The 25,945-nt window shown below is 41.6% G+C and overlaps 3 protein-coding genes across 5 annotated transcripts in view; 1 reads left to right on the top strand and 2 right to left on the bottom strand.

The window, feature by feature from the left end:
* The window catches only part of myo15aa (myosin XVAa), a 56,735-nt gene extending 41,990 nt beyond the window's left edge, over positions 1-14,745 (bottom strand). For 2 of the 3 annotated variants that reach the window (XR_009119685.1, XM_058050347.1), the window contains exons 1-3: positions 1,446-7,517; positions 210-292; positions 22-85 (exon numbers count right to left, since the gene is read on the bottom strand). Coding sequence is in view for 2 of the 3 variants with exons in the window: in XM_058050347.1 (XP_057906330.1) it covers positions 22-85; positions 210-292; positions 1,446-6,497 (5,199 nt within the window). In the remaining variant the exon portion in view is untranslated. Of the gene's footprint in view, positions 1-21; positions 86-209; positions 293-1,445; positions 7,518-10,770; positions 10,863-13,423 lie in introns of those variants that run through there. The other variant, XM_058050348.1, reaches the window with a different exon arrangement.
* A 145-nt stretch (positions 14,746-14,890) lies between these two features.
* drg2 (developmentally regulated GTP binding protein 2) lies at positions 14,891-23,497 on the bottom strand. The gene is made up of 13 exons (XM_058050361.1): positions 23,114-23,497; positions 22,759-22,919; positions 22,567-22,656; positions 22,443-22,503; positions 22,239-22,329; positions 22,076-22,148; positions 19,995-20,085; positions 19,818-19,915; positions 17,873-17,949; positions 17,701-17,789; positions 17,567-17,625; positions 15,788-15,841; positions 14,891-15,062 (listed from the first exon to the last, which is right to left on the bottom strand). The coding sequence occupies exons 1-13, from the start codon at positions 23,175-23,177 to the stop codon at positions 14,976-14,978; spliced, it is 1,095 nt and encodes a 364-aa protein (XP_057906344.1). The 5' UTR covers positions 23,178-23,497; the 3' UTR covers positions 14,891-14,975.
* A 609-nt stretch (positions 23,498-24,106) lies between these two features.
* gfer (growth factor, augmenter of liver regeneration (ERV1 homolog, S. cerevisiae)) lies at positions 24,107-25,945 on the top strand. Its single transcript, XM_058050371.1, has 3 exons — positions 24,107-24,484; positions 24,557-24,765; positions 25,554-25,945. The coding sequence occupies exons 1-3, from the start codon at positions 24,311-24,313 to the stop codon at positions 25,714-25,716; spliced, it is 546 nt and encodes a 181-aa protein (XP_057906354.1). The 5' UTR covers positions 24,107-24,310; the 3' UTR covers positions 25,717-25,945.

Genomic DNA, 25,945 nt, shown 5'->3' on the forward strand with positions numbered 1-25,945 from the left:
GACTTATGAACGCATACTTACGTAAATAAACTCCCGTTCGAACCTTTTCCTCAGATTGCGAAGGACAGCATCTTCATGCATTTCCCTGAAGAAAGCAACAACAAAATGACATACAGTATATTGTAAAATAACATTTTTGTGCTCAAGCTAAGTGTAGTATTTCTTATCTATACGGTAGTTGATAAATATTGGTATTGTGCCATTATTACTCCAGTTGTGTCATGTCCTCCACTCCATCTTCTTCACGTTGCTCTCGGTGAGCCACTGTGGGCAGGCATCTGATCGAGTACATCTGAAATATACAGCACATATACGCTGAGCGATAAATCATATCGATAGATACATCATAGAGACCTTGAACGTATGGATGAATATAAAGTATACAAATTAAATATTTAGAATATATGAGTATAGATATAGGCTGCACGGTGGTCGAGTGGTTAGCGCGCAGACCTCTAGGAGCTAGGAGACCGGAGTTCAATCCCACCCTCGGCTATATCTGTGTGGAGTTTGCATGCGTGGGTTTTCTCCGGGTACTCCGGTTTCCTCCCACATTCCCACAAAAAAAATGCTAGGTTAATTAACTACCCCAAATTGTCCATAGGTATGAATGTGAGTGTGAATGGTTGTTTGTCTATATGTGCCCTGTGATTGGCTGGCCACCAGTCCAGGGTGTACCTCGCCTCTCGCCCGAAGAAGACAGCTGGGATAGGCTCCAGCAACCCCCCGCGACCCTCGTGAGGATAAGCGGTAGAAAATGAATGAATTAATGAGTTCTCCTATTTTGTGTGGAAGTGGTAACTTTTTGGCTTCTTATTTTGTCTTTCCCCACCCTCGGTCATCTCTGTGTGGAGTTTGCATGTTCTCCCCGTGCATGCGTGGGTTTTCTCCGGGTACTCCGGTTTCCTCCCACATTCCAAAAACATGCTAGGTTAATTAGCAACCCCAAATTGTCCATAGGTATGAATGTGAGTGTGAATGGTTGTTTGTCTATATGTGCCCTGTGATTGGCTGGCCACCAGTCCAGGGTGTACCTCGCCTCTCGCCCGAAGAAGACAGCTGGGATAGGCTCCAGCAACCCCCCGCGACCCTCGTGAGGATAAGCGGTAGAAAATGAATGAATTAATGAGTTCTCCTATTTTGTGTGGAAGTGGTAACTTTTTGGCTTCTTATTTTGTCTTTCCCCACCCTCGGTCATCTCTGTGTGGAGTTTGTATGTTCTCCCCGTGCATGCGTGGGTTTTCTCCGGGTACTCCGGTTTCCTCCCACATTCCAAAAACATGCTAGGTTAATTAGCGACTCCAAATTGTCCATAGGTATGAATGTGAGTGTGAATGGTTGTTTGTCTATATGTGCCCTGTGATTGGCTGGCCACCTAGTGAGGATAAGTGGTAGAAAATGAATGAATATATGAGTATAGATATAAATAATTCAGGAGCATTCACCTTGTCAAACCAGGCACCCTGAGGTTCCCCCTCCCTGCTGAGATTACAAACTCCCGGATTATGTCCCCTCTTTTTCTGCTCCATCAAGTCATGGTGGTCCAGTATCTTCTCGTCTTTATACATAGACCACTTATTGAGGTTTTGTACCGTCCCATGAGGTAAGACCTTCTCTGCACCCCACACATCCATATCACGCTGCGGGTCTAAGGTTTCAACTCCAGGGTCACGAGCCCAGTGTTGTTCCGGGTCAGAATCCTGGACCTGGGGTGATACCACAGCACATGTGGAGGGTAGTCGGTAAGTCGCGCCCTGGAGGACTGGGTTCTGTAGGGCACGAGAGAGGTCTAATGAGCGGGGCTCCGGGCCGCGAGGGGCACCGAGTCGAGGCATGATGTTGCCATTGGGTAGACGCAAATTTGCCTCCCGGATGTTTGGCTTTTTCGACAAAGCACTCGAGAGGTCGACTTTTTGAAGTGGGGACTGCTGGCGTGTCACCAAAACGCTGGATGGTAAACGGTAGGTCGAGCGGCTGACGTTCTGGTTTTGAAGAGCACTGGAGAGGTCTACCGATGGAGCCACTGTGGGACCAGTTTGCCTCGACGGTGATAAGTTTGGGAGTCTATAAGAGGCACCGCGGATATTGGTGTTCAGCAAGGCACCAGAGAGGATGGGCCCCGAGGACCCTGATGTTAAAGCTTGAGGTTGCGTCAGTGGAAGCGATGATCCTTCAGGTAGCATCTGGGCAGGATTTTCCGGATTCTGCGTCCCTTCCTTCTTATTAACTAGAATTGAACCTTGAAGTTGTCGATAGGAGGCCTTTCGGACGTTATCATTGAGAAGAGCAGTTGAGAGCACGGGAGAGGATGGTTGGACAATATCAGACGGTGGTTGATTTCTTGTAATTGAAGTGCCATTGGGCAGTTTGTATGCAGCTTTGCTCATTTTGGGATTCAGTAGCGCAGAAGAAAGCATCGGCGATGGAGCTCCGGTAGCAGACGTTGGCTCTGAACTGGTCAGTCGGTTGTTCGATAACTTAGAGTGGGGATTAAGTAAGGCGGACGACAACATCGGGGAGGAAAGGGATTGTCCGGAAGAAGACGCCGCGGGTTCGCTTCTGTTGACAATAGTGCCGTCGGGTAGTTGGTAGGAGGCGTGGTGTAAGCTCGGGTTCTGGATCGCATTGGAGAGCAGAGGGGGTGACTGCTTTGGACCTCCAACGGTGGTAAACTGGGTCTCAACTGGGTTTTGGGTCATCGTCAAGGGGTCACCATGGAGTTGAAGCGTGGATCCTTGCATTTGTGAGGTCTGAACCCCGGCAGTCTGATGCGGCGGAGAGGCGTGAACAACGGGAGAGAGGTGTCGCTGATGGGGATACCGGATACCGGATAAATGTGATGGGTACGGGATAGATGTGGCATTAGGGGCGGCCGGATGAGGGGGTGAGAAAAAGGATGTATTTAGATTAGCATTGGGTTGCGGGGGCGACGAGTAGGAAGTACTTTGCATGTCCTGCGTCCCAGACTTTGATTGACATGGATGGACGGAATTTTGACTGACCTGCCCACCGTCCTGGACAACACCCGCTTTTGCCCCAGGAGATATGGGGGGTGGAGTTTTCTTGACATTGTTAACCAATGGATTTTGAAGGTAGAACTCTTGCTGTGTTTGTGTCATGGGGTGGGTATGTTGGGTGGCATCGAGGTGAGAAGGGGGTTGGGTGGGTAGAAATGGGGCGCCTACGACTTGCAGATTACTAATTGCGTAGTCCAATTGATGCATAGTCTGTGAGGGTGCAGGAATTGGGTACGGTACTGAACTTTGAAAAGATGTCGCTCCTACATTCTGGGGACTCGTAGTCCGATGAGGCTGGTTGGACTGCGGATACAATCCCTGTTTTTTCGGATAGGCTGAATATAAGGGCACGGTCGATGACTGCTGAAATGGTCGCGGATATCGCAGTTCGATATTCCCCGACGGACGGGGAGAAAAAGAGCCACCCTGATTCTGCGGTCGAGGGGGCGGTGCTCTGAATGACTGTCTAAGTGAAATGGAGCCCTGGTTTCTGGGCATACGAACCAATGGCTGTCCTCGACCTATCGGTCTTTGGAAACTTGCTTGTGGTTTGGAATCCCGGGACCGAGAGCCTTTCCTGGATAACAAAGGCACTCCGTCGACACCCTTCATTTGTCCTGAGGAAGAACCCGGACTACTGTGAATGGAGGACCTGAATGGGGCCACATGTTGAGTTACAGGGGGTCCGCGCCTACTTCGTCTTCTTGGGTAATGGTCAGCTGGGGAGGGTTTCACGGCCCCCATGGGGACATGACTTTGACTTGCGAGACCACCTCTCGACTTGCGAGTAGAGGAGCGAGTCGGGAAGGGGCGACTGGTGTTGCGTGATTGGGAAGGGGAGGGATTATGACAGATGGAGGCGGGGTCAACAGTCTGATGTGGGGACGGCACTCTCTCGGATAGAGGAGGGCTTTCTCTTGGTGAAGACAACGGAGTTGGAGAAGATGAATGCCTGACGTCGGACCTTTGTTTCCCACTTTGGAATAAACGTCTGGTTGACGGAACATTGACTGCTCTCGGAGTGGGAGAAAATGTCGGATCAGGATGTCGGCCTTGTCGAATCCTCAGAGATCCTCTCGGTGATGCCGCTGGGCTTGGAAGCGGGGATTGAACCTGAGCTCTTTCCAGCCTGATTCCGCCTGTCACGGTTCTTGAGGGCGCTTGGGCTGCAACTGGGACTCTTTTTCTATGGAATTGTGGAGAAGGAGAAGACCTCGGTAGTCCCTGTGGAGAAGTTAGTCCTGGACTTGCAATTGGGGTTTGGTAAGTGAAGCCTTTCCTGTGGAAATGAGGGGGGAAGTGGTTAGGCTGGATGTGTGTTTGTAGCTCCATGTGATCTGGTGAATTAATTCCTGGTCTCTGTGAGGATGAAGAAGCTGGAGGTCCATACGTCGGCTTTGATAAGTCCAGCGGCGGATAAAATGGCGGATGCGCCAGTGAAATATTCTGCGTTTGTTGGACTGTTGGTGGCATTTGAGCCATATTTACCAGGGATGGATTATGGTTATTATTTGGGGCGTTATTCACTTTGTTAGCAAACTGTAACGCAGATGCTGACAACTGAGGAGGTGGCGCTATCCGCATGTACTCGAGTCGAACAGGGACTTGCTGGTTTATTGCAGTTTGAAAAGACGGTTCTGCAGGAAAAAACTGATCACCCTGGTTTCTCATCTCGAACCCTGGAGACGGAGATGAAAACATTGGAGATGGAGATGGAGGAGGAGGTGGTGGCAGAGTTTCTACCTCCATCCTTTCTTTTCCGAATAATCTAACCTGCGGCCTGGGGACCCTGAACTGCTCGGGATATGAACTAGCATCAACGAACTGTTCCTGTCTGTAAACGGTTTCGGTTTCCGTTGGCGCCAACACGCCAACATCGTAGTACGGTTCCTGGTACGGAGTACGAACGCCAACTTCTGTGTATCCGTGGATTTGATCTTGATACACATCGTAACTACCGTAAGGATTCGCCGTCATATAGTTCGAACCCGGACTAAGATCCAAGTCATTTGTGTACATCTCGGAATCATACGGATCGTAGAAGTCCGTGACATCATCACCGTGGTGATTGAACGGCTCCTGCACGATGGCATACAGCTTTCCATCATCGCCATAGTAATACTCCACATGTTCAATACCGTCATAATATTCATAATCGTCATAGTTGTACGGGTCATAGTCCGCATCGCTACTATAATAAAAGTCATCATCAGGATAAAAGTTTCCATATTCATCATAGTATCCGTATTCATTTTCCCATTCATTATTATCATCTTCATCATCAAAATATTCATAGTCTTCTTGCTGTCCGTTATGGTCTTCATCATCAGATCCATACTCGTCATCGTTAAAATAATCTGGGGTTTGATTGTCATAATGTGTCGGTCCAGCCAAAGTTCCTCTGTTCCCGAATGAGAGTCGTTTTTGTCCATGACGCCGTGCCCACGCCCCGTGTGGACCGCGACCCCTTGGACCCGGGCCCCCGCGTGTCAACCAGTTGGTTGCGGCAGCAATCCTGGCTAACATCCAACCTCTGGTCTTGAACGCCGATGGCGTTTTCTTTTTCCCGAACATGCCTTTGAACTTGGCTCCCAATCCCTTGGCTTCCGTCGCCATGTTTGTTTTCCGTAAACTGGATAAGTCGATAGTCTTTTTGGGAGGAGGTGTAGTCGGTTTGCTTGGAATGTCCGGTTCAAAACCCGATAGACCTGGCTTTTGGTCCTCTGGGGTGGATTTAGACCCAAGTTCGTTGCTTAGAGGAGGTTTACCAGAAGCGACGGGGGTCGAGTCCTTTTTCTTGGAGAGCGGGATCATCAAGGTGGATGTGCTCCTCAGGCTTCTCTTTGGTTTGGTCTTCTCCGGTTGCTTTTGTTTGGTGGGAATACTGAACGGAGAGGACTTCCCCTTGAGGCCGCTGAGAACTTTGGAAGCTCCACGGAGATGACTCTTGACATTAACGGTCTTCTGCTCCTTTCCCGGCGTTGGATCTTGCTTTTGTCCGTCGACGGCGAGCCCCGCCATGATTTTGGAGGCTCCCTTCAGTTGGACGTCTGTCATCTTTTTCAGGTTGATCGCACCCAAACCTTTTTTCAACGGTGGCTTCCCTTTGTCCTCCTCCTCCTCGTCCTTGTCGTCCAACGAAGAACCACTTGGAGAACGAGACACCTTTGACGTTTCCGCTGATTTATTTGTGTCTGCTGCTGACTTCTCCACGACTTCTTCACCTCCGTCGCTGTCTTCTTCCTCACTTGTGAGCTTCTCTTCTTCTTCTTCAGACTCTTCTTCTGACTCACTGACGGGTTTCTTTCCTTTTCCTTTCTTACCGCCGTGTTTCTTTTTCTCCTTGGCTGGCTCCTCCGCTTTCTTGGCTCCTTTCTTGTCATCTTTTCTTGCCTTTTTAGCGTCCTTTGCTCCCTTCTTGGCGTCCTCGGTGTTGCCTTTCTTGGCAACCGGTTTCGGGGCAGCCTTTTTGGGTGGCATGATGGGATCTATAGCGGTGACACCGTCAATCAAGTTGATGCGCGTGAAGACATCCTGGAGTTGTTTCTAGTGTTCTTCAATACGGTGGTTATGGCGGTTTTTCCATACGGAACAATGAGACTAAAAAACAAACCACGGTCCGTGAATGCAACCTCCAGAAATGGACTGCTCACTCAAGTATGATGACAAGACTTAGCAAAAGCCTTAAAATAATAAAAGTTACATTTGAAACGGTCTTACTTCTTGGCTGCTTTATGGATTTCTTGCATTTGGTTCCACGAAATTTTTTGAAAAATTTGCATCCAGAAAAAAAAAAAAACAGTGACTTCTTAGTCCTTGTCGGTTTTTGTAGTTCCTGTAAGTAAGTTCCCAGGGTCACACGGAGAATAAAAGAGCCAGTAACAGAGTCGGTGTAGTCCTTTGTGCGGCTCCCATTGTCACGGTGTCCTGGGAGTCCTGCAGTGCATCCTCATCTTGGCTGCCACGCGATCTTTGTCGGGACGCCCCTTCGGCGAGGAGATGCCAAGTGCTGGTGTGTGCCCTCAGGTGTGAGCGGTCATGTGGATTTGCATGCGCCCACATCCACCGTGAGACCTTTTGTGACCTCCTGCAACCTTTTGCATCTCAGTCTGGTTACTCGCGACTTCATCCTTCCGCTGTTGTTGTTGTTAACTTGACGGGTCATCATACGCTCGTTCCGACAGAGAGCGTGTTGCAAAGGGCACCCGAACGCAGCAGCTGTACTGTCTCGGGGTAACCTTATCCGTGGACTCGCCTGCGTGTGAATAATGCAGGACGGCTGAGCTGTTGCTAAACTGTGTCTGAGAGGCAAAGCCACACAAGGAGTCAAAACACAAACACCTGTAGTCCCCTTGGCGGACATTGAGTAGAAAACACTTTGTTTACTGTGTCTCTTCTTTACGGGGAAGGTTCACCCTCATCAATGTTGCACACTGGCGTCTTAGCGTGGGGGTTTCGGGCTGATTCATGGCTAACCGTTGCGGCCATGAAGCCATTTTAACAGGGTAGGAGAGGGACTTGACGTTTTTGTTGATTTCTTGTCCCTATTCCATTGACAGTAATGGTAATGGTTTAATTTCATTTGAACATGCATCAGATTACAATTGAGTGCCATCCCATAATCAGTTCACAGTTCCACATGTCCAAAAGGAGTAGGAAGAAGCAAAGCTTATTAAATCCTACCCCTCCATCTGGTACTTTTACAATCAGTAACTGTTACATTTGTTCACTTCCTGCTTTCCTAATATAATTTTAATTTATTTCAATTTTAATTAATATTTTGTTTTACTTAATTTTATTAATTTTTATTTTTTATTAATTTTTTGTTCACTTCCTGCTTTCCTAATATAATTTTTATTTTATTTAATTAATAAATTTCTTTTTAATGTTTTATTTTAATTTTATTTAATTGTAATTTTTATTAATTTAATACTTACTTTTATTTAATTGTAATTCAAATTCAACAAATCAGTAACTGTTACATTTGTTCACTTCCTGTTTTCCTAATATAATTTTAATTTATTTTAATTTTATTTAATTGTAATTTTTATTAATTGTAATTTTTATTAATTTAATACTTAAGTATATTTAATTGTAATTTGTATTAATTTAATACTTAATTTTATAAACTTTTATTAATTATTTTTACATTTATTTTATTATATTATTTTTATATTTTTATATTTATTTTATTAATTATGTATTTATAAAAAATCAATTACTTTTTATTAATTATTTGTATTTATATTTTTTGTCACATACCGAAGTACGAGGTGATTGGCTCATCGTTGTGCATTGTTTGATTTCCTTACTCAATCCATTCCATAGTTTGATTCCACATACTGAAATGCTATGGCTAGCATAACGTAGTCCTAGTATATAAGTGTTTCAAATGTACTTCTTCCCTGAGATCATATTTCTCCTCGTTCTTTGACTTTGATACTTTTTTTTGAAGATCTGGCAACTTTTTCCACTACTTTATATCATCCCGGTCCACAAAGTTTCCGAGAAGCAGCCCTCCCTGGCCAAGGTTAATATGTTGAAAATTGCCCGATGTTAATTCATTGATGATGAGCTGATATTCAAGGAGGTCATCTCAGTGGCAGATATGAATGTTTGATGACCGGCCGCTGTGTTCTGGCTACACGGCGCGGATAAAACATTCATCGCAGGGCGCTCTAAATATATCACAAAGCGTCACCTACCGCCCCTTGGCACGCTCCGCGACCGACATATAATACATGCGGGCAAGTGTCAGGGGTTAACAGCCAGATAGCACAGAGCAGATGGAGGCTAGATAACAGGTAAGCGACAGGAAAGAGCTTGGAACTGCGACAAATAAGGTCAGTTGCCGATTAAATGAACATGTGTGGAGTTAACCCCCCCCCAAAATAGTGTTATAATAGACATGGTCACAAAAGGATGGAGAATGGAGCCAGCAACCTTCAGGCTGAGAGACGACCACGTCTGACAGTTGAGTTAGAACCTAAAAATCGTCAGGTTGTGAGACGAGTGAAAGATGGAGTGACAGAGGACGAGGGCGAGCATCTTCTCAGACAAAGAAGGTGAAAGCATCGAAGCATGAGGGGGGGTGTGGGGTGTGTGTGTGTGGGGGGGGGGGGGGGGGGGGGGGGCGGGCTCGGGTTTCTTGTGAGCCTTTAAGCTCCATTCAAGTCGAAACCTTCGCTGCTAGCTTATACCGCGCTGCAGGACAATGTCGGACACCTGCTGCTGTTAAAAGTGACTGATTGTGTACAGCGGGGGGGGGGGGGGGGGGGGGGGGCCCATGTTTTTACATGGAAGCATCGAGTGCCAGCAAATTGATAAAGAAGCAGGGAAGTACTATTGAATTGGAGTTACATTTGTTCATTTATAATTATTTTGCATTGTTTCTCCATGGAAAAATATATTTTTTTGCTCATATTTTTATGTATATTTTGGGAAAAAAAAGATAAATAATAATTATATATATATCATAAATATAATATATTATATTTATATATATAATATATATTATATATGATCAATAATTCTTTTTATAGAGAATAATTATTTTTTTTTCTGCTGAAAACAACTGAAATTAATTAGGTATGTCCAAAAATTAGAGGTACTGAAAAATAAAAAATGTTGTTCATATTTTTATGAATATGTTGGAAAAAATAGAAAAATAATATATAATAATAAATATAATTTATTTAATATCTATATATATATATCATAAATAATTCTTTTTATAGAGAATAATTATTGTTATTCGGCTGAAAACAACTGAAATTCATTAGGAATGTCCAAAACTTAGAGGTACTGAAAATATATTTTTTTGCTCATATTTTTATGTATATTTTGAAAAAATATATATATTATTTTATCTATTTATATATATAATATATATTAAATTATTCTTTTTATAGAGAATAATTATTGTTTTTTTGCTGAAAACAACTGAAGTTAATTAGCAATGTCCACAAATTGGAGGTACTGAAAAATAGATTTTTTGATAATATTTTTATGTATATTTTGGGAATAAATAGATAAAATATTGTATTATATTTATATATATAATATATATATTTTTTATATATAATAAATAATTATTTTTATAGAGAATAATTATTGTTTTTCTGCTGAAAATAACTGAAGTTAATTAGAAATGTCCACAAATTGGAGGTACTGAAAAATAGATTTTTTGATAATATTTTTATGTATATTTTGGGAAAGAAATTGTATTATATTTATATATATAATATATATATTTTATATATAATAAATAATTCTTATTTATTATATAATAAATAATAATTAGAGAATAATTATTGGTTTTTCGTGCTGAAAACAACTGAAATTAATTAGGGATGTCCAAAAATTAAAGGTACTGATAATTATCACCTACCATGTGTTCATTCCACCACAAGAGATGGTCATGTTATACATATCGATATCAGCTCATATCGGATATTGAGAGCTGGACAATATTGGTTTTCAACCAAAAAAATGCCAATAAAATTCATAAATTTCCTTGGCCCCCATGGCGGGTTATTTTACAGTCGCACTCAATTTAAAAAAAATGCACTTATTGAAATGTGTTAATAAGTACGAATTGTTTTTGTTTCCAATTCTGTAACACCTGACCCCCAAACATCTGAAGCTACACTTTTACCTTTCTAACCCATTTCCTATTTTCTCTCAATTTAGAGGAAAAAGACAAATCATGAATTCCCCCCCAAAAAATAAACATGCAATAATCCGGACTTACCTTCTTGGGCTAGGTTTTACCACAATCCCTGCTCATTGTCTGTCTGGACCTCCAAGATCTTCCCTGGTGCATCTGCTAACGCTTTATAGCCCCTGTTCATGGACACACACACACACACACACACACACACTGTGATTGTGTGAACAAATATTTGCAAAATACATACATAGGACAGTACTGCTAGTATGGTATAGTCAATGTATCACTTTTACTTTTCTTAGTAAACATATTTTCTTTAATGTGTGTGTGTGTATAGCAGAGTAAACAATTGGACCAAACCATTGTGTGTGAAAATTGGTGGGACACACACACACACACACACACACACATTAAGCTATCATTGTCCCACACTGGTCACCAACGTCACAGCCTGGTGAAACCCCTGATGGAAGGTTTTAAAGTGTGTGTGTGTGTGTGTGTGTGTGTGTGTGCTTATCAGTGCTCCACACACACACCACCAATAGGATGAAAGGAGCTCCTCCTATTCGTTTTCTAGCGTAACCCGTAAGTCAAACCTAGCATCTCAATAAGCAACAAAACACCCAACGTAACCTCAAGGTGTTACATCGAATCACTGTGGAATTTGGTGTATCCCTCTAGTGGACTGGCAAGGCCAAAAACATGGCCGCCACCCAGAAAAACATCTTTGCTTTGGGGCCCCATGGAGACTTGGGCCCGCCCTGCGTTTGCTTTGCCATTTGTTTTACTTCCTTGTTTTATTTTCCTTAAATGCGCCCCGTGGAGAATCCCCCGCCAAAAAAAAAAAGTGGAAAAATCTGCAGTAATTTTACAAAAATAGTGTTAAAATATTAGGAGCAAAAATATTTTTAAATTTTTTATAGTTTTTAAAATAGTATTATATAGTAATATTTTTTTAATAGTGTAATATTATAAGGAAAAATACAATGAAAATTGTATTGTTTACACTTATAATATTATGAGAAACAAAACAAAAGGTTAGATTAGCTTGTTAAAAAAAAAACAATATAAGATTTAAAGTTGAACTATTATGGTTATGAAATTTGGAAAATTTCTGGCAGCAATATTACGAGAATAAAGTCAAAAATTGCAATTTTACGAGAATAGACTTGTGATATTGTGAGGAAAAAATTATGTAATTTTAGTAGCAGAGTTGAAATATTTAACAAAAAAAATTTATTTAGAGTTGTAAAAAAAATAAAAAACTTATTTTTACAACATTTCCAAATATTAGATTTTATATAATAAAACTGTGATATAATACTATGTCATATTGCGTACTTTTTTATTCCGAGATGTAATATAATTTCCAAATGCACCTGCCGGCCTCAGTAAGCCTCGGTAGCGTGCACGTGAAGGGCGAGCAAACAGGGGAACAAGGCAGGCTATTAATGTGTTTGTTTAGAGGGTCCCGCCATGTCTGTTCAAACACAACTTTCCGGTTTGTTCTTTTGGGAGGCGACACAAGCAGGGATTTTCGGACATTGTACGAGTTTCCTCGCTTGTACTTTTATCTCTTTGTGTCGCCATCCGGGACGAACAACACAACAAAGCACTTCTGTCATTAGTGGCTTATATTTTGTTCCTCAAACACACCACATTATCGGTGAAAGGTTTGCTTCTTGGAAGATGATTAGGCGTCACAGTAAACGTAATGGGGAGGGGGGCAACCGGAACATATCATTAATGATATACGCACATTTTTTTTTTACGTTTTTGCTTGTAATTGTATAACTTTGTACTGTAGAGAGTACAGCAAACTGATGGTTAAATTCAATACAACACTGCCCTCTTGTGGCGAAACGGCATACATAATATAAATTCTGAATGTCTGTTCTTTTTTTTCCACACAATAAAATGTTATTTAAACAAAAAAAAATTATTTTGTGGTTCCAAAAAAATAAAAATATATTGTAATTCAGTTGATATTTTTTTTTGGTTGGAAATGAAATAGTAACAAAAATCTGACAATAAATATAAGCAATATATATTTTTTTCAGTTCAATGTCCAAAAATCCTCCAGACTCTCCATACCAGGAATATACACGGTTTTAAAATTATAGTTAATTACAACATATTAGCTTATGGTGGGAGTGTGCACGGTGCAAAATATGGTTGGGGTTTTTCATTATTTTCCATATGTACATTTAAAAAAAAAAAACAAAGAAAATGGCTAATATTTATAATTCATCAGTTTGGTCATGTTCTCGTGTCATTTCAAGCCGACAAGTCGACAAAAAAAATACAAAAAAAAAACAAAAATACACAATCTGGATAACGTAAGACTCATTTTGGGCTTAACTCGACACATGAGAATATCTACAGTACGTTTGCAGTATGTTTTGATATAATATTAAATATGACAGAAAGTAATACACAGAAAGATCTGTAAAAAAGTACTCACCTTTGCTTAATAAATGCAATGACACTGCGAAAAACTGCATAATTAAAGTACGGCAACATTTGAAATAATAGAATGGTTCTGCAATTTGTCATTGGGACACATATGCTTAATATATATATATATATATATATATATATATATATATATACACACATACATACACACACACATGCTAAAGAGCTTTAGCTTGTATACACACAGTCATCTAACAGCATCAGGTGTCATGCCGGCTTCACACACACACACACACACACACACACACACGCCCACCTGTGTTTCTCCTCTTCCGCTCCTCTTCTCGCCGTTCAACCGTCTCTCGCCCTCCACCACGCCTCGCCGCCGCGCCGCTACCGCCCGGAAGACATCTTCAAGCAGACTTGTTTAATCAGGACTTGACTCTTTTAAGAACAAGAGTGAGCCTCTCTCTCTCTCTCTTTGGCAAAGTCTATCCATTATACCCCCCCCCCCCACACACACTCCCCCACTTCCCTCCTCGACCAAGAGATGCTCCTCAATATTTAATGCCGCCATTGTGTTTGTGAATGTGTGTGTGTTTGTATTGCCTGGGGAGTCTAAAGAAAAATGGAGACAAGCAGCTGGGTGGTTGGGACAGGGGGGGCCGAAAGTGGTGTGAGGGGGGGGTGAAAAGGTACGCTGGTAGAAAGTATACCCGCGTTAAAGTTCTGCCGCTAGCGTAACAGTACATCTCCGTCCAAACGTTCACAGGCTTTGCTACACATCTTAAATACATCCCGGTGGTCTGCACACTTGTAGTATTTAGTTTTTCTGGTGTTAGCACTTTAGCACAAAAAGCTAGGCTACTTCCTTCAATGTTGGGTTGTTATTCATTCATTCATTTTCTACCGCTTATCCTCATGAGGGTCGCAAGGGGGGGTGCTGGAGCCTATCCCAGCTGTCTTCTTAGGGCGAGAGGCGGGGTACACCCTGGACTGGTGGCCAGCCAATCACAGGGCACATATAGACAAACAACCATTCACACTCACATTCATACCTATGGACAATTTGGAGTCGCTAATTAACCTAGCATGTTTTTTGGAATGTGGGAGGAAACCGGAGTACCCGGAGAAAACCCACGCATGCACGGGGAGAACATCTAAACTCCACACAGAGATGGCCGAGGGTAGGGAAAGACAAAATAAGAAGCCAAAAAGTTACCACTTCCACACAAGATAGGAGAACTCATTCATTCATTTTCTACCGCTTATCCTCACGAGGGTCGCGGGGGTGCTGGAGCCTATCCCAGCTGTCTTCTTAGGGCGAGAGGCGGGGTACACCCTGGACTGGTGGCCAGCCAATCACAGGGCACATATAGACAAACAACCATTCACACTCACATTCATACCTATGGACAATATGGAGTCGTTAATTAACCTAGCATGTGTTTGGAGTACTCGGAGAAAACCCACGCATGCACGGGGAGAACACGCAAACTCCACACAGAGATGGCCGAGGGTGGAATTGAACTCGGGTTTCCTAGCTATGAAGTCTGTGTGCTAACCACTTGTACACCGTGCAGCTCTGTTTTTATATGCGTGAAAATAAAACAAGCACATTTTGTTTTTATGTTAAAGTTAGCTGGCCTTTATTGATCGTTTCTTGGCGTCTCCACCCATCAATTTATTTTGTTGAACCAATTCAAAGGGATCTATTGCGTAATCGTATTAAAAATCATATAAGGAGATTTATGGCTGTATCGTAGTAGGAGTTTACGGTCACTTTCTTTTTTTTTTTTTTTTTTTTTCCCCCCCCAGCCAATTTGGAAACACCTCCCGTCGCGCCTCCAAAACGACTGAAGCTGGTTTTACTTCTTGACGATCTGGATGACGTCCTCGTGCTCCATGATGTGGGTCAGGCCCACCCTCTGTGGACTGTACTTAGTGCTGGTGCCCTGCAAATGGAACACAGTCGGGACTGTGGCTGCAAAGGGGATCGTTTGGCAGGATTTAAACTCGCAGACAAACCTAAGACTGGTCCTGCGACGTATATCCATGTACTGTATATATTTATACATAGAATGGCATAGATGTTATATTAAAAAAAATGTTGGAATGTAATGTGAAAAGTTTTAATTTTACATAAATATTGTAATATGAAATATGAATTGAAATTTGGTTAAAACTCAGAATATTATAAGAAACAAAACAAAAGGTTAGATTAGATTGTGGAAAAAAATATATATATAAGATTTAAAGTTGAACTATTAAGGTAAAAAAAAGAAAATTTCTAAAAAAAAAAAAAAAAGGCAGCAATATTACGAGAATAAAGACAAAAGTTGAAGTTTTACGAAAATAGACTTGAGGAAAAAATTATATAATATTAGTAGCAGAGTTGAAATATTTACAAATATTTTTTCATTATATTTTTATATTATATTTATTCATTTATATTAGTTTATTTAGAGTTGTAATATTGTGAGAAACAAAAAAATAATAATTGTAATTTTTAACAAAAGAGTATACTTTATATCATATAACTGTGATATAATACTATGTCATATTGCATACTTTTTATTCCAAGATGGAATATAATTTGAGGATATATATTACCGGAATTCATCTGGTAGACAAACCCTGGCTTCGGTCCAACACACTGTACTGCTGCGTGAAGACTTACCCAAACCAGAGCGTACTTGAACTGGCTCGCTAAGGTCCGGTGGATCCGATGACACTGCGGGCAGACAACCAAACGGTCACGACATTGTATGTCCTGTCAACACGCCAGTTAGCCGTCGTATGATTGGCTAGTATTCGTCGTATTTGATAAAACATTTTAGCTAGAAAGGACACAAGACTGGTAGAAGTTGTCTTAAAGGAGACCCGTTATGCACATTTTCGTCCCTTTGTATTGACTTGTTGGACTCCTGTAGAGCAGCTACACACAATAACCCGCACAGAAAGCTTTCTAGAGCTTCCAGAATCGGCACCTATTCCGGTTGTATTTCTGTTTTGTTGTGTCCTCCGAGCACGCCCACTACCGCTGTGATTGGTCCCTGCTTGGACAGCTTGGAAGTATGAAGATAGCAGGCTAGCATAGTACCTCAATCACTTTGAATCATGTCAGGCTCTGTCCTAGCATGGTTCTCTTCTTATTTATCAGACAGGAGATTTAGTGTCTCAGTTAACCGGATCCGATCTGACTCTGCTGATCTGTTGTTTGGAGTACCTCAGGGCTCTGTTTTGGGTCCGATTTTGTTTTTGTTATATGTTCTCCCTCTAGGAAAGATTATCCAGGATTTTGATGATGTCTCCTACCATCTGTTTGCTGACGACATTCAGCTGTACTGTTCTTTTAAGGCTTCGGAGATACAAAAATTGAACTCTTTAATGAATTGTTTAGTGCAAATAAAACAATGGCTCGGCGCTAATTCCCTTCAACTTAATTCTGATAAAACTGAGGTGCTGGTGATTGCCCCTGATGAAGCTATTCCAGGGATCAAACAGTATTTGAGTGTTCACAGCCTGTCTTGTAAGTCAAGCCTCAGAAATCTTGGAGTAATTTTTGACAAGGAAATGTCATTACAGCACCACTCAAAGCAGCTCACTCGGAATTGTTTCTTTCAGCTAAGAAAAATCTGGAAACTTCGAACAATGGTATCTAAAGGTGAGCTCGAGATGATAATCCATGCCTTTGTGTCTTCTCGTTTAGACTACTGCAATAGTTTGTTTTCTTGTCTAAACAAAAAAAGAGTTGTCTCGTCTGCAACAGGTTCAAAATTCTGCTGCGCGGTTATTGACTCGATGCAACACAAGGGCTCACATCAGGCCGATTCTGAAAGCTCTCCATTGGCTCCCTGTCTCATTCCGTGTGAATTTTAAAATCCTGGTGCTCACTTTTAGAGCCTTACAAGGCCAGGCCCCTGTCTACATACGAGACTTGTTGCGTCCCTATACCCCCTTCTCGGAGGCTGAGATCGTTAGATCAAAATTTACTCATGGTCCCTCGTAGTCGTTTTAGGACCCGAGGAGACCTATCTTTTCAGGTTGTTGCGCCGAGGCTCTGGAATGACCTTCCACCCTCCCTACGTTCGCTTGACTCTGTCGATGCATTTAAGAGTAACCTTAAAACTCACTTGTTTTTGCAGGCATACCCAGCTCAGTAGATTTAGGGTACTATGACCATCATATATTTATGTCTATTTTTTATTGTACATTGTTTTATTGTATTTTTTATGTGTATTTTAACTCTGTGTTTTGCCTTTTGTGAAGCACTTTGTGACTTCTGTCTGAGAAAGGTGCTATATAAATAAAACTTACTTACTTACTTGAATGAAAACGGCTAATATTTGTTTGCCTTTTGCTACATTCTTGCGTCAGTTCAAAGCCAGTCGGAAAAGGTAAGACTCATTTTTGGGCTTAACTCGACAGGAGGATATCTACAGTAGCATTTACTGACCACGTGTTCCACGCTGGCTCCTCTTCTCATGATGATGGCATCGCTGAAGTCTGGACGCTCTGATGGAGAAAGGGGGCGGGGGGGTACGGCTTAGTCGAAAAGGATGCATCGGGAGTATGAAGATGCGCACATACCTCCTCTTTTTTTGGTAAAAATACAAATCAAAGCCAGGTATTCCCAAAGCGTCTCTAGAAGATAATCCAAGTTGAGCTTCATGCCGCAACTACGGAATAAAAGAGCACTTAGTCTGATCACTAATTTGAGCGTTAAAAAACGAAACCCCTACACACGGTCGCTATGGCCGACCTGATGACGACACTGTGAGGTCTGCGAGCCAGGCGGTCCACCTCCTCGATGGAGATTTGGTCCACCTTATTGTACACCTAAAAAACACACACAGGAGGAATATCACAGCGTCGCCAAAACCAAGACCATCTTTGAGGTGGGGGAGGGAGCCACACCACCCGCCGCTCGTTGAGTAGAGCGAAGCATGCTTTCAAATGTCTCTATACAAGCAACGCCTTTTCTCCTTTTTAAGGTTTCACACTTCGGCGGTCCTTGAACGCACCACAGTTACGTCAGGATGAGGGGATTTCCACGAAGCAAGATGTCTTATTTATAAATGGAACATTCATTCATTCATTTTCTACCGCTTTTTCCTCACGAGGGTCGAGGGGGGGGGGGGGGGGGGTGCTGGAGCCTATCCCAGCTGTCTTCGGGCGAGAGGCGGGCCGGCCAATCACAGGGCACATATAGACAAACAACCATTCACACTCACATTCATACCTATGGACAATTTGGAGTCGCTAATTAACCTAGCATGTTTTTGGAATGTGGGAGGAAACCGGGAATACCCGGAGAAAATTTGCTCTTTATTATTAATATTTATTATTAATAATGTAATAATAATAATTATTATTATTATATTAGAATTATAAATACAATTATAATTATTATTATCATAATATTACTATTATAATATTATTAATATATATTATTAAAAATATAATTATTATTATTGATAATGAATTTTTTATAGGTGCCTTTCAGGACACTCAAGGTCACCATACAGAGTTGTTAAAATAAATAAAACAGTTAAAATTACACACATTTGCAGTCGCTAATTAGCCTAGCATGTTTTTGGAATGTGGGAGGAAACCCACGCATGCACGGGGAGAACATGCAAACTCCACACAGAGATGGCCGAGGGTGGAATTGAACCCTGGTCTCCTAGCGCTAACCACTCGACCGCCGTGCCCCCTAAATGGAACATTTACATACTAGTTATATATAGCATAGAAGAGCCCTCTTGACATGAAATAACAACCCTATAGTCGCCGTTCCATTCGTATTACCCAAATATTGTAGACATAATAAGAGACATTAAGACAGGTAAGACATTAATAAGACATAATATAGAAGTGGCTATCGTGTACTCAATGTGATATTACTGACACATACTAGTGACCAGTGTAGAATACTACATGCAATCACATTGTCTTTGTATGAGTCTTCTGAATGCCCTATATTTGTATTTTATTTCATTTATGTGTTTTATACTTGAAAATGCTAAATTTAGGGGGGGGGAATCAGTAAAATGCACTTAATTTACGTAATTTTTTAAACTAATAATAGGCCATATTCAACCACAAAATATCGATGTATTATTATTAATTAATCCACCAAATAGAAGACAAACTGGTTCTTAAATCGAACACACACACATCTATGCATCTTTGCTTGCAGGGGTCGGATGACCTGCTAAATGTAGCGACAATGTCACTAGGTTGCCAACACTGATCCCCATGCTACATCTTCTTATTCTCGAGCATGTCAGGTGCGTCTTGAAGGGGGCCGCATGGGAAAGCCTCCTGCCAATGAACTTCAAATCATTCATTCATTTTCTACCGCTTTTCCTCACGAGGGTCGCGGGGGGTGCTGGAGCCTATCCCAGCTGTCTTCGGGGCGAGAGGCGGGGTACACCCTGGACTGGTGGCGAGCCAATCACAGGACACATATAGACAGACAACCATTCACACTCACATTCATACCTATGGACAATTTGGAGTCGCTAATTAAGCTAGCATGTTTTTTTTTTTGGAATGTGGGAGGAAACTGGAGTACATGCAAACTCCACACAGAGATAGCCGAGGGCGGAATTGAACCCTGGTCGCCTAGCTGTGAGGTCTGCGCGCTAAACACTCGTCCACCGTGCCGCAACTTCAAATCAACGCCTTTAAAAGAAACTTACGTATAGACAAGGCATGTATACTCTGTTGCCGACGATGACGTCGATGAACTCGTCGGGCGTGCTGTCCTCCCTGAAGAGGACTTCTGCGTTAAAGATTTCTGGGGTTTTGTGTCAAAGGCATCATAAAACCGCTGCTTGCGTTCCCGTTTCTATCATTCGATAGCAGTGAAAGGATACTGTATTCATGAAGGATGAGCTGAACCAGCTTCTCGGAGCAGTGTGTGAGAGGAACTGTGGAGTTGTACGAGAGGCCACCGCCTTTCTTTTGCTATAGAAAGACATAAAGAGGATAAATATGAATTCAAATAAAATGTATTTCATGAAAAGCTGAGTCCTCCTGGTGTTGAACAATTTGCCGAATTTGCCAATCAGGCCGAACTTGAGGAAAAAAAAAAAAAAAAAAGAAACAGAGACAGCGATGGGCAGACTCGCATGCTCGGACCACCCAAGGCTATTTGAATCAGGCGGTCAGCATCATAAGTCAGTGTGACATTTTTGTGTATGTTAGCAGAAATACATATGTTAGTATATACCGTATTTTCCGGACTATAAATCGCACTTTTTTTCATAGGTTGGCTGTTCCTGCGACTTATACTCCAGAGCGACTTATGAATGAAAAAAATATTTATGTTACATAAACACTGGACACCTTTTCTGTTCATGTTTATTTTTTGTGTAGCTGAATAACCATTGTGTTAGCACAGGGGTGGGCAAACGTTTTGACTCGCATTGATATAACAAAATTTATTGGGGGGGGGGGGCAGACTATATATTTTACACGTAACAGTCCACCTGGTATTATTGTATCTGTAAAATTGTCATGCAATCTGCTATTATTATTTATTATTTTATATTTATATTTAAATATTTTAAAAATAATAAAATATTATAATCATTCATTCATTCATTCATTTTCTACCGCTTTTCCTCACGAGGGTCGCGGGGGGTGCTGGAGCCTATCCCGCTGTCTTCGGGCGTAAGGCGGGGTACACCCTAGACCGGTCGCCAGCCAATCACAGGGCACATATAGACAAACAACCATTCACACTCACATTCATACCTATGGACAATTTGGAGTCGCTAATTAACCTAGCATGTTTTTGGAATGTGGGAGGAAACCGGAGTACCCGGAGAAAACCCACGCATGCACGGGGAGAACATGCAAACTCCACACAGAGATGCCCGAGGGTGGAATTGAACCCTAGCCTCCTAGCTGTGAGGTCTGCGCGCTAACCCCTAGACCAATATTATAATCATTAAAATAAAATTAAAATAATAATTATTATATTATTATTATGTAAAATATGCAAATATAACAATATTATTATATATAATTAATATAATAATTAGCATTAATATAATAAATATAATAATCATAATTGTTATAATAATAATATAATAATTATTATTGTAATTTTTATTATTATTATGTGCTTGTGTCCCTTTTTTCAGGAGCACTTTGTAAACAACAGACCATGTCAAACAACGAAATTGATACAACCATCAAAAGGTTGGCTCAGGCCATGATGCCAGGTTGTATGTTGAGTTTAAATGAAATACTTTGGAAAGATTGGGCGGGCCGGATTCAAACACTTGGCGGGCCGGATGTGGCCCCCGGGCCGTAGTTTGCCCACCCCTGTGTTAGCATATCTTACACCTATTAGCATGTTCTCTATTCTTTTATTATTGTTAGAACTTGCCTTCCAAGAGGACGTAATGTCTGTTTTGGTCAAGTAGTTACAAAAAAAGCGACTTATGTATGTTTTTTTTCCGACCTAATTATGCATTTTTAGCCTTGTGCGACCTATAGTCCAGAAAATACGGTACTTATAACTAACATTTGTCAAACCAAATGGAATAATGGGTATAAAACATTTTTTTTTTTCCCGGATACACACTTGTTTTACATTTGTATGGCAGGCAACAGAACCAATGGGTATGCACGTTTATCCAGATTCTCACTTCACTCACGCTCCTTTCCGACTGAGTTACGGTGTCAAAATGACTTTATTAAAATGGTCATCATGGTATGGTAATGGTATGTATTGTACATATTTACTGTATTGATATTTGTACTTTTATATTACGTTACGTTCTTATTTTCAGCACTCCCCTCTCCCGTAAAAAAAAAGTGCTTTTGCTCAGGCTGCATTTGTAAATAAGAATTTGTTCTTAAATTGCTTGCCTGGGGTAAATAAAGGTAAAAATAAAATAAAAAATCATAACAAAGCTGCTGGTGGTGTAACACAAGAACCTACCTTGAAATATATATTGGGTTTGAGTCTGTTCAGCCTGATGCCCACTGACTCCAGCTCTTTTTCTAAAAGTTCTCTGGAGGAAAAAAAAAACACAACAAATATATATAATGACCGTACTCCACACACACACACACACACACACAAAGAAGACTACATCACCCACCTTTGGACATCACCTTTGGTGGCATCCAGCATCATGATGACCACGTCTGCTGTCCTGGCGACGGCAATGACCTGACGACCTCTACCCTTCCCTGTACAGACGTCAGAGGTCAGCGACGTTCTCATAAGATGTTATGGGTGCATCACATGTTGTGTTATCGTAGCGCTACTAGCATATGCATACAAGTAAATAAGCAAAAACTACCTTGAGCGGCACCTTCGATGATTCCTGGCAAATCCAGCAACTGGATGTTGGCCCCTTTGTACTAAGAGTGGGAAAAAATGAGCTTGAGTGGAACCGTTGGTAGATGATGATAGGGTGAGAGTACCTCAATGACTCCTGGTATGCAGGTGAGGGTGGTGAACTCGTAGGAGGCGGCTTCGCTGGCTGTTGAGGTCATCAAGCTGAGGAAGGTGGACTGCAGGGCGGACACACGTTACATGAGAGTGACTCCAAGTTTTAAAAAAAAATAAAAAAACAATAATAAAGGATCCCGGGTTATTGCAGGATGTTGACATACCTTACCCACAGAGGGGAAACCGATAAGAGCAACGCGCGCATCTCCAGATTTCATAACATCGAAACCTTCTCCTTTGGCCCCCGCTGACTTGGAAGGTTCCAAAAGCTGAGCTCTGTATTTGGCTAACTTGGCTTTCAATAAGCCCAGATGGTACTCAGTGGCTGTGGAAAGAAGGCAGCACTGTCAACTGTCATCTTCTTATGTAAATACACATGACAACCACAAAAACAAACAAATATGAAACGAAAATACTTTATGGTAGCAAGTACAGCAGTTCTTATTGTAACATGACACTGCCATAAAACATAAAAAGTTATTCCTTGGTTGCTAGCAGTAAAATTCGCCACTCTCTTACCTTTGTTTTTCTGCGTCCGAGAAATTTCTTTCTCAATTTCAGAGATTTTCTCCAAAATCCCCATAATGTGACTTCAGATGGACTGCAGTTCGACTATCCGAGCAAGTAAACCGACACACAAACGTGTCACTTTAGCTTTGTTAGCTAAACCCGCTACAAAAGCTAAGCAAGTGGATTCGAACAGCTGGCAAACCATAAAAAGAAGCCGAATTAAACCCACATATTTTTAAATGAGGACCAACATTCAGATAGTGAAGCGTCTGCGGATTAAAAGACTGAAATTGTAGACATTTACACTTAAACGTAAGATCCACTCATCCACGGCATGCTTTACTCGAGCCAAAGCTCGCCACTGGGGGCGCTACTTCTTCTATGTTTACTGTTATTGGGAGATTAGCAAAGCAGAGGGTTGAGGCATTACCGCCACCCTACGGTCCGGATGGGGAACAACAGCACAAAAATCAGCAATGGCGTCAACGTTTACGAATTAAATTGTAATAATAAAATAAACTATCATCTTCCTATAGAATTTAATAGCAGTTTGGGTTTGTTCTTCTCATCAGTCACTACTGTTTCCAGGTGCATTCTATTAAACGTATTTTTATAGATTTATTTCTACTTAATAATTGTTAAGTAGTAAAAATGTAGCAAAGTGCAATGCAATGAGACGGGTGTCATTTTCTGCATTCTGCATCACATCAACACAATAACCAAAATGCAACCAATAAATGAAAGTTACATTTATGGACATTTATGGAGCTCCATGAGCTGTCTAACATGTTAAATTATCCAATTTGATTTGTCCACAAATACGAGGAAGAGAACATAACTAGTTTCAAATTTGTAGCTGCAGTATCATTTCTTGAATTAAAGTCTTCCCATTGCTGTAACAATTTACACCACTAGATGGTAGTGTTTTCTTATTTAAATATTGACCCCGCCTAGTTAGTCGTCATACCCGGAAGACGACAGCTCGCTCTCGCCTACGTCATAGACATCCGACGAGCACTTACATCACACTGGAAGTATCGAGACACAGCATGTTCGCTCGCCTCTCCACTGACAAAAATATATTTAGTATTATTTTATTTATAATATTTAGATAATGCGTAATTTTGCAATATAAGTTAGTGAATTGATCTTTTGAGTTAGCTGATTAGAAAGTCATTGGCTAAATGTGTTGACCATTAGCCAAACATGGCTGCGTCCTCATCACCGAGCGACTCACCCGGCTTTGATGGCTTCCCGTTTAGAACTTCCGAGGACAATTCCAGCGGGGATCAGCAAGTGAAAAAGAAGCCATGTCGCGCTTGTACGGACTTTAAATCTTGGATGAAGACACAGAAGCGACAGACGACAGCTGCTGTGGAGGTGACAGGTCGATCAATGCAAGTTGGAAGGAACATACCAACTCATATTAAGTGTCACTTATAAATGTTCTAGGATCCCAAAGCTGAGCAGGAGTTCCAAGATCCTCAGTGCCCACTTGACAGGGAGGAACTGGGCCGCAACACCTGGTCCTTTCTGCACACCATGGCCGCATATTACCCGGATAAACCATCTCCCAGCCAGCAGCAAGAGATGGGCCAGTTCATTAACCTCTTCTCCAAATTCTTCCCCTGCGACGAATGTGCAGGAGACCTCAGGGACAGGTCAGACTGCAGAGCGCTTATGCAATCCATCCATATTTGATAGCATTTGTCCTCATTAGGGCACAATATAATGAGAATATTATTTATGTTCTGGGAGAAAATCCACCCCCACGTTATGCAATCAATGTTCAATGACCTCATCCATCCTTTACATGGGGAGTTCAATACAATGGGGGTGTTTTAGTCTAATGACTATATCTCCATACATGGTGGCACGGGACATTTGTTGCTCAACTGCAGAAAGTGCTAGTTTTTTTTCCAAAAGTGGAACAGATGCTACAGCCGTATTTTTGCTATCACTTTATTAAATTTAATCGGGTTTCCCGCCTTCAGATTTTTCCACTTATGGGTTATCTTGTAATAGTCCTGATTTTTTTTTTTTTTTTTTTAAAGGCAGCACAGATTAGTCTAACGCTCAGAAATACGCTGTGCGCTTGAACGCCTCTGCAGCACAGTTCTTGAAAGGAGAATGAAAGGAGACAGATCTGGAGTTGTTCATCGTTTTGAGTGTGTTCTATGAACAAATAAACCACACCTTTACTTTGCCGGAATCTGTCCGTAGTGTCCCAAATCTAAAAGAACCAGTTTGTTTTAGGGTCACACTCATTCAAGGGTAAATCTGGAACTTTTAGTTCTTATCTGGTCCCGCCAGCTTTACAGATGCCATGTGTGCTGCGGTAATGACTCGACACTATCTCTTACTTTTTCGGTGTGTTTTCCTGATGATCCATTAGAGATCTCTACTCGAGGAAATGCTTTGTTGACGTGATTTCCCTCCTACCCCGCAGATTAAAAACCAATCAGCCGGACACCAGCAGCCGTCACGCTTTGTCTCAGTGGTTCTGTCGACTCCATAACGGCGTCAACATGCGTCTGGGAAAGCCTGAGTTTGATTGCTCCCGAGTGGACGAGAGATGGAAGGATGGATGGAAAGATGGCTCCTGTGACTGACAGACATCCTCACAGAACTTTTTGAGTGTGGAAGCGCTTTGCTTTGGAAAAAGGTGGACGGAAACCAATTAATTTTTCATGGGAGTTTTACTGTCTGATGATGTATTTGTTCCTGTAAGCGACATGGAGAAATATCCCTTAAGGAGCAACAATAATACTGCAATATTATTGTTACAGGACATTTATGTTTGCGTCACAACAAATTCCGCATTAAAATGTTATTTTCTGA

Source organism: Doryrhamphus excisus, chromosome 15 (assembly GCF_030265055.1).
Source record: "Doryrhamphus excisus isolate RoL2022-K1 chromosome 15, RoL_Dexc_1.0, whole genome shotgun sequence".
Lineage (NCBI taxonomy): Eukaryota > Metazoa > Chordata > Actinopteri > Syngnathiformes > Syngnathidae > Doryrhamphus > Doryrhamphus excisus.

Bases quoted from the DNA above. Each gene is read 5' to 3' on its own strand.
- drg2 (XM_058050361.1), bottom strand. From the start codon at position 23,177: ATGGGGATTTTGGAGAAAATCTCTGAAATTGAGAAAGAAATTTCTCGG. The intron at 22,504-22,566 runs GTACTCTCACCC...TCCCACTCTTAG, and splicing joins GCATACCAGGAGTCATTGAG to TACAAAGGGGCCAACATCCA. The intron at 17,626-17,700 runs GTATGTGCGCAT...TTTCTCCATCAG, and splicing joins TTTTACCAAAAAAAGAGGAG to AGCGTCCAGACTTCAGCGAT.
- gfer (XM_058050371.1), top strand. From the start codon at position 24,311: ATGGCTGCGTCCTCATCACCGAGCGACTCACCCGGCTTTGATGGCTTC. The intron at 24,485-24,556 runs GTGACAGGTCGA...TAAATGTTCTAG, and splicing joins AGACGACAGCTGCTGTGGAG to GATCCCAAAGCTGAGCAGGA. The intron at 24,766-25,553 runs GTCAGACTGCAG...CCTACCCCGCAG, and splicing joins GCAGGAGACCTCAGGGACAG to ATTAAAAACCAATCAGCCGG.